General features: G+C 59.1%; 1 protein-coding gene across 1 annotated transcript in view; it reads left to right on the top strand.

Moving 5' to 3' along the window:
* The window catches only part of SRRM3 (serine/arginine repetitive matrix 3), a 48500-nt gene extending 44864 nt beyond the window's left edge, over positions 1 to 3636 (top strand). The window contains exons 13-15 of the mRNA XM_004688020.2: positions 8 to 149; positions 233 to 370; positions 2130 to 3636. Coding sequence (XP_004688077.1) covers positions 8 to 149; positions 233 to 370; positions 2130 to 2358 — 509 coding nt within the window. The 3' untranslated portion in view covers positions 2359 to 3636. The remainder of the gene's footprint in view (positions 1 to 7; positions 150 to 232; positions 371 to 2129) is intronic.
* The last annotated feature ends 3695 nt before the right edge of the window (positions 3637 to 7331 follow it).

Below are 7331 nucleotides of genomic sequence, written 5' to 3'. Positions count from 1 at the left end.
CGCGGCCGGCACGGCGACCCCGAGGGGAAGAGTTCGTCGCGCAGCCCGGGCCCCCACCCGCGGTCCTGGAGCTCCAGCCGCTCGCCGTCGGCGGAGAAGAGGCCGCGCAGCCCCAGCCGCTCGCCCTCGCCCAAGAAAACCCCGGGCTGGTGAGTGCGGCCCGGACCCCGCGGCCACGGGCGGCGGCGGGGAGACCCCGGGACGCATCGCTCACCCCGGCCTGACCCCGCAGGGACAAGGACAGCGACAGCCGCGCCCGCCACGCCGAGGCCGAGGCCGCCCGCGCCCGGCGCCGCTCCCGCAGCTACTCGCCCATCCGCAAGCGGCGCCGGGACTCGCCCAGCTTCATGGAGCCCCGGCGCATCACCAGGTACGAGGGTCGGGGGTCCCTGGACTCCCGGAGGACGACTGAACCTGGTGCGGGCAGAGGAGCGGGTCAGCGTAGGGGACTGGGAGGTCCGTGAGGGCTGGGGGCTCTTGGGGGTGCCGGGGAGAGGTGGGGAGGAGATCAGAGACTGGGGAGAGGTTCGGTGAGGGAAAGAGGCCTCGGGAAGGGAAGGGTCCCCATGGAGCCTTGAAGGCCTACGGAGGGGAGGGCTCCGAATTTGGGTCTGCGTGCACAGAGCAGGCATGGAGTTCCGCTCTGGAAGATTTCTGCCATGACTCCTGGAGTCTTTGTCTCCAGCACGCCCCCCTCATATCTGTCTCCTGGCAATGATGTCTCCTTTTCTCCTTCATCTCAAGGTCCAGCCTGCTGAGTGGCCTGTGGGCAGCCTGGGGGCCAGGTGACCCCCTCTCCACAGGCTGCAGGGGAGATGCCCATGTGAGCTGACCTGGCTCTGTTCCGCCATAGTCTGTCTGCCTCTCCTTTCCTTTCTAACTTCACTGCTCACCTCCCAGTCTCCTGGGCAGTTTGGAGGAGGGGCGCCAGCTGCCTGGCCTCTGGGGCAGCCTTGGGAGGGGCCGTCCCTCCTACCTTACCAGCTCAGCCAGTAGGGCTGTGACAAGGGTGTGACTTGTCACACTTGTCAGCCCTAAACAGAGCTTCTCTGCCAGGGTTGGAGGGGGGCCTGGGTCTCCTGGTGAGATTATGGCCTGCACTTGTGGAAATCCCCCTGAAGTTCAAAATCGCTGTCAGGATGTAGAAGGCCAGGAGGAAAATTCTGAGCCCAGCTCTGCCACAGCCTTGCTGGGCAACCTTGTGGTGGGTGGCGAGGGGTCAGAGCACGTGCCCTCAGGGTCCAGGGTCCCTCAGGGCTCCCTGAGCATCTTTCCAGCTCTAACATGCGCAGATTCTCAAACCAGCCCTTCTGGTCCTTGATGATCCAGGTTGCCAGGGGAAGCAAGGGCATGGTCTTCGCCCCCCACTCAGCTAGATGCCAGCTCTGAGACCTGGGAGACCCCCCCCCACAGTGGTACACCCACACACGTACTGGAGGGCCCCACGCCTCCCCCCTGGCACTCACCTCAGCCCTCTCCCAGGCTGCCTCCTCCTCCCACTAATGTACCCATTTTCTTCCTCAGAATTAATCCCTCGCGATGGGGCATTGTTGCTCCTGTAACCACTCTCTTTTCTTTTCTTGGGGTCCTAGCCTCCTGGCTTCAAACTAACTGGGGACCAGCGGTGGGAAGTAGCTGAGTGAGGAGTGGGTGCGAGTGTGTGTGTTTGGGGGGTGGAGGGGGCTGGGCCTTGGGCACGGGCAGCAGCAGCCAGGGTTCTCCTCCCTTTTCCCTTCAAGTGACCTGAAAGCCATAATCTCAATTCTGTGGGGAAAAGAGGTGGAGGGCTAGACTATGTTTACAAACCCTTCCATGCAAAGAAGCCACTGCTGAGTGTGGCTGATGTGAGTTGCCTATAATTAAGTTCCATTCATTCAACAAACAATGGCACCCCTACTTAGGCCACATAAATGAGGAGAAGCAAAGTAATCAACATGAAATTGGCAGATGACCACAGGCTGTCCAGTCCAGTTGGGACAGGAGATACTCCGAGGCAAGGGCTCAGGGGAAACTGAGGCAAGGAAGCCCTCTCGGCTGCTGCTGGGGTGGGGCTCAGGGCCAAGTAAGGGCCCAGGACTGGCAGATGTCAAGGTCCTGGGCGGCCTATAACAGACTTTTCTTCCCAACAGTGCCCGAAAGCGCCCCATCCCCTACTACCGGCCCAGCCCCTCGTCCTCCTCCAGCTGCCTGAGCAGCGACTACTCCAGCCGCAGCCCCAGCCGCAGCCCCAGCCCTGGCCACAGCCATGGAAGCTACAGCAGCCGAAGCCGAGGGACCCGCAGCCGCACGCGCAGCCCCTCCCGGACCCCCAGTCCCAGCTACCACAGCCGGAGCAGCTCAGAGAGTGGGGGTTTCTGAGTCCAGACAGACCCAGCTTGGTGCCTCCGGCACAGGAAGAGGCGAGGCGTCAGGCCTCAGGACCCATGGTGGGGGGTTCATACCCCACCACTACAAAAAGGTCCCCGGGCCAGGGAAGACCTTGAGGGTGAACACCCTGCAGACAAGGAGGAGCTGGATTCTGTTGCTTCTAGAGGGTCCCTCCCCCCACCTCCTCCCACCCTCCATGTCCAGGGAACAAAGAGCCGCTATGAACACAGGGATTGCTCTGCTGCCCCTTCCTGCTTGATGCCTGCTTACTAGGCTAGGGACCTCAGCTCAGGGGACCCAGGGGCACCTCTGAAAGTGCCAGACCTGGGGGCCTCCCCTCTCCACTCTGCAGGGCCCTCAGCTCCTCTTTACTACTGGCCAACAAGAAGGTGTGTCAGCCCAAGAACCATCTAGTTAGAAGAAAGACTGGTCTAGTCCTCGGCGCACCACAGTCCAGACTGGGGGCAGCATCTTGAGTAAGCTGCAGAGGGCTGGGGCTGTGAGCTGGAGGCTGGGCTCAGTGCCTCCCTAAACCCCGCCCCTGGCCCAGGAGGGCTGGTTGAGGCAGTGTCTAAGAGGAGGATGGCCTCTAGGCCCCAGCCTGAGGACCAAGGAGCTCACTCCTGATCCCACCTTCCTAGACCAGGGTCTGGCCTCCAGCCCTCACCCCGTGCCCTGGGCCAAGGCCATACCAGCCATGCCTTCTGCGTGACAAGAGGCAGGCAGGCAGACCACAGCAGCAGCTGCCCCCGAGAGCAAACAGGACCCAGGTCAGCAGGTGCGAGAGAGGAGGGCCTGGAGGAGCCTGTGAGCAGGACCAATGCAGCCTGCCCATGAGCGTACCGGAGTCCCCACGTGTCCAGGGTGGGTCATAGGCCAGATGGCAGCGCAGGGTCACAGGCATAGGGGAACATGCACTTGGGACCTGCCATGGAGCACTTCCTCCTCGGGCCCGGTGGTCAGCTGAGGCTCCCCAGAGTGGAGGTGCTGTAGCCCTTCCAGGGCAGGAGAGGGTCTAGACCGAGGGCCTTGGCCTGGGCATCAATGGGGGAGAAGTCACCCCAGCCCTCTTCTGCTGCTCCCAGCCCCCTCCTCCCGGGGCCCTCAGGGATCTCACGAAGTCTTCCTTGGCCCAGCAGGGCAGATGCCCTGGGCTCCAGCCGGGGGGAGGGGTCTGGGGTGTGGTCCGGGTTCCCCTCTATTTTCTCCTCCCTCTTTCTCCGCGGTGCGGATAAAAATTGGACTCTAATAAAACACTCGGTGCCCAGATGGCAGGTGGTGAGATCAGGCCTCTCTGCATTTGGGCACTCGGGGAATGTGGAGCTGGCTCTTTCCCTGTGAGAAGTGAGAAGGGCTCAGACTCCTCAGACCAAAGAACTAGGGCCTGGTGGGTCTGCTCCTCAGCCCCTTCTTGTATGAATCTTGGGGGGCAGATGTTGAGGGGTCCAAGAATACCTTCCCTGCAGCTTGGGCACTCTTACACACCCCACACACTAGGCCTAGCTTCAGGGAGGGCAGAGGGAGGAGGTACCAGCACCACACAGGGACCCCCACAGGGGCCCTCCCAGAGCCCAAGGACAGGGCTTGCCCTTCCCAGCGTGGTGACAACCAGGGCTGGGGTGAAGCCCAAAGGAAAGGTACCAAGTGCTGGGCACAGGTCAGGCTTAGAGCAGGTGTTTGACAAAGGGTCAAATTAGGGAGCCCGACACTGGCTGGGCACTAGGATGGCACTGGAAAGGGAAAGTAGTTTTTAAATAGCTGCTAGCATTATATTTCTTTCCTTCATGTAGATCAAAACAAACATACATTTCCTTCTCCTCCCCCTCCCCCTGTTCCTGCTCTTTTTCTCAATGGTGGATTTTAATCCAGTGCTTTTTGGGAACCTGATGAAGGTCAAGAACACCTCCCCAGATGAAGGTACACACACCTGTAATTTGGCATGCAATGTTGGGGCTCATAGACACTCTTTAAGTCCGCCCTGGCTAAGGAGACAGCTATGAGACCACAGCCCTGGTCTGCTCGAGCAGGGCACAGGACGCCCATGGTGTGGCCTGGTGCTCAGAGCAGGGGCCGCGCCCGTGGCTGTGGAGCACATGCTCGCTCCTCCCCAGCTGCTGTTCCTCCAGATTGGGGAGCACTGGAGGGGCCTTTTTGCCAGTGCCTGTGCTTCTGATCTGAGGAAGCTGTACAGAGAAGCTACAGCGAATCCTTTAACTCTACACAAGTTCAGCAAAACTGGGTCTTGGACAAGCTGTGGTTCTGGGAGAGCAGCCCCCGGCCTGGAACTGCCACCTCCTAGGGGTAGGGTATGAAATATATGCAAAGGCTAGCATAAAATTCACCCTGTCCCCCCGACCCCCACAAGAGAGATGAGGAATTCCTGTTAATTCCTTGCTACCAAATAAATTTCTAAAAATACCTCTAAATATCTCTAAAAATAGAAATTCACCTTTCTCAGCCCATTCTGTCCCTTTCCCCCTGTTCCACGGACAGCCTGCCCCCTTCTTCTGCACCCCTCAACCAGGCTCTACCCCCAACAGTGCCACTTGTTCCCTTTCTGCCCTGCCTCTGCTCTTGACCAAAGACCCCAGACACCCCACCAAGAACCCTCCCAAGCCCTTCTCCTCACCACTGAGCCTACCTCCATCTTGCTGCCTCCAGTCGGCTGCACGCTACAGAAAATGCAAGTCTGAACATTCATTCCCTCACAACGGACGCTGTTGATCAACCCGTGTGCCACGAGCAGTCCTGTCTTTGGGAACAGGGTGGACAGTGAAACAGAACCCCTGTATCTGGTCCACAAATTGTAGGCTCTGGAAGCCAACACCCCACCCCCCACCCCCACCCCACAAAAGCAGGTAGGAAAACAGGAAACGCCAGTTCCTGGAATTGCCACCTATTCTTCCTGCCCTCTAGCCTCCTTGCCCCTCACGGAGACTTAAAGTGCCCCCCAGCCCACCTGATCCTCCTCCGGGGCCCTCTGTACACCCTGGACCTCGTGTGAGCCCATGGTTAGCAGCCTTCCTGGTCCCAAGCCACTTCCTCCTGACTCCTCATCTCTGGGGTTGTTCTTACCTTTAGGCCACAAGTTCTTATTCCAGAGATTTGTTGGTTTTTATTTGTCTATCTCTCCCTATATACGTGAGTTTCTAGAGACCAGGCCATGCCTTCTTGGTCTCTGCATCCCCAAAATAGGCACCCTTGAAATGAAGTGGAATGAGTGACCGAGGGAGCCAGTGAGTAATTCCAGAAACCTGGGTGTGGGGGCAGAAGGCCTGTAGGTAAGGTGGGGCCAGAGGCAAGGTGTGGTGGCAGCAGGGAGACACTAGGTGGCGACAGGGAGCGGGAAAACTGCCAGCCGGCGCCTCGCCACGGAAGGGGCACTAACCGAGAGAGCCCCGAAGGTCCACCTCCCCCTCCTCCTCAGCAGCCTCCCTGGCTACCTGGGGAAGCAGTGTCTGTTACCTTGGGGGTGGGTACCAGGCCCCCTCTCCCTCCCACAGACTGGGTTCAGTCTGTGCTCTGTACCTTGGGAAAAGGGAAAAATACCGCCAGGGAGGCAGGCAAGAAAACAGGAAACTCCAGTTCCAGGTCAGGTGGAAGGAGGGGGTGGGGTAGGCTTAGGGACCTCCCTAGGATGTGGCCTTTAGGGTGCAATAGGGCCTTTTGTGGTCTCTTTCTCCACAAACGGGGCCCACAGGGACCCCCTTTTTCCCTCCCAACACACAGCAGCCAGAAGGCTGACAGGGCTGCCTGTGTCTTCATTCCTGGGCTCTTTTCCCCTTCTTCACTGGTTTCCTACAGCCCCCAGACCCCCTCAAGTCCCAGGTGTGCATGCCCAGTGTGGGGTTCCCAGCTGGTGTCCCCACCCCCTGCCTTTCTGCCATGCTCTTGGAAGCCCCTGGTCTCTCATCTGCCACTCTCAGCGGCCCAATCCTATTACCAGGCACCTGCCCTTCTCCAGGCCTCCCTCCACCTGAGAAAGGCTCTCAGGAGATCCAAGAATGAGGAGGTGCTCCAGCTGTGGGGCCTCCTACCACCACAGCCCCTGCAGGGAATATCATACCTCACCCCCCCTCACTCACCCCTGCGTACACCCCCCCCCACACACACACTTTCTCTCTCTCTCTCTCTCTCTCTCTCTCTCTCTCTCTCTCTGTGTAGCATTAGATTGGGGGGGGGGTAGGGGGAGAAACTTGATTCACTAAGCTGGAAGGAGACTTCGAGAACATCCAGTCCAATGGTCTCATTGTACAGATGAAGAAAAATGAGTCACAGGAGTGGGCCACTGGCCAAGGTCACAGAGTCAAAGACATGCAGGTCCCCAGACTCCCAGGCTATATAGATTCTTTCTTCTCCATAGCAGTGTGGGGGTGGAGCAGGAGGATGGATCCCCAAGCCTCCACCTGACTCTCCTTTTGCCCCTCTTCAGGCGATAGGGTCGGATGACCCCAAAGACCAGCCAGAAGCCAGAGAGGCATAAGGGGTGGACAGGATGGAGATGGGTTTTGGAAATGGACTCTCAGAGGGGCTTCCAGAAAGACCTAGAGTCCCCCCCTAATTACTGCTGCCCACATATTCAATTCCCAGCAGGGCAATTGAACTGCTTGATCCGTCAGCTGTCAGACTTCTCTGGGAGCTCCAGCAGCTGCCCAAAGATTCTCGTGCTTTCTCTGTGACTGAGCCAGCAAGGAAGGGGCTGACTCAGCCGCAGTTGGCAAAGGCCTGTCAAGGGTGTGGCTGGTGTAGCCAAGGCCTTGGGCACAGCGCCAGGCAAGGAGGCAGAGATGCTGGTCTTGGGGCTCTGACAGAGCACCCCAGACTTTGGGACTATGGATGAAGGGGGACCCCCACCAATTCCTATCTCCCCTCCCCCCCTCTAACCCCATAGCTTCTGGGAAATCCCTGTGGGTGGAGTTGTCCTTTTAATTCCAGAAAAACTGTCCCAGGCAGCTCAATGCCTG

This window comes from Condylura cristata, unplaced genomic scaffold (assembly GCF_000260355.1).
Source record: "Condylura cristata isolate star-nosed mole 26May11 unplaced genomic scaffold, ConCri1.0 scaffold00024, whole genome shotgun sequence".
In the NCBI taxonomy this organism is placed as follows: domain Eukaryota; kingdom Metazoa; phylum Chordata; class Mammalia; order Eulipotyphla; family Talpidae; genus Condylura; species Condylura cristata.
The sequence above is the reverse complement of the archived record's forward strand: the minus strand, read 5'-3'. Positions and strand labels throughout refer to the sequence as shown.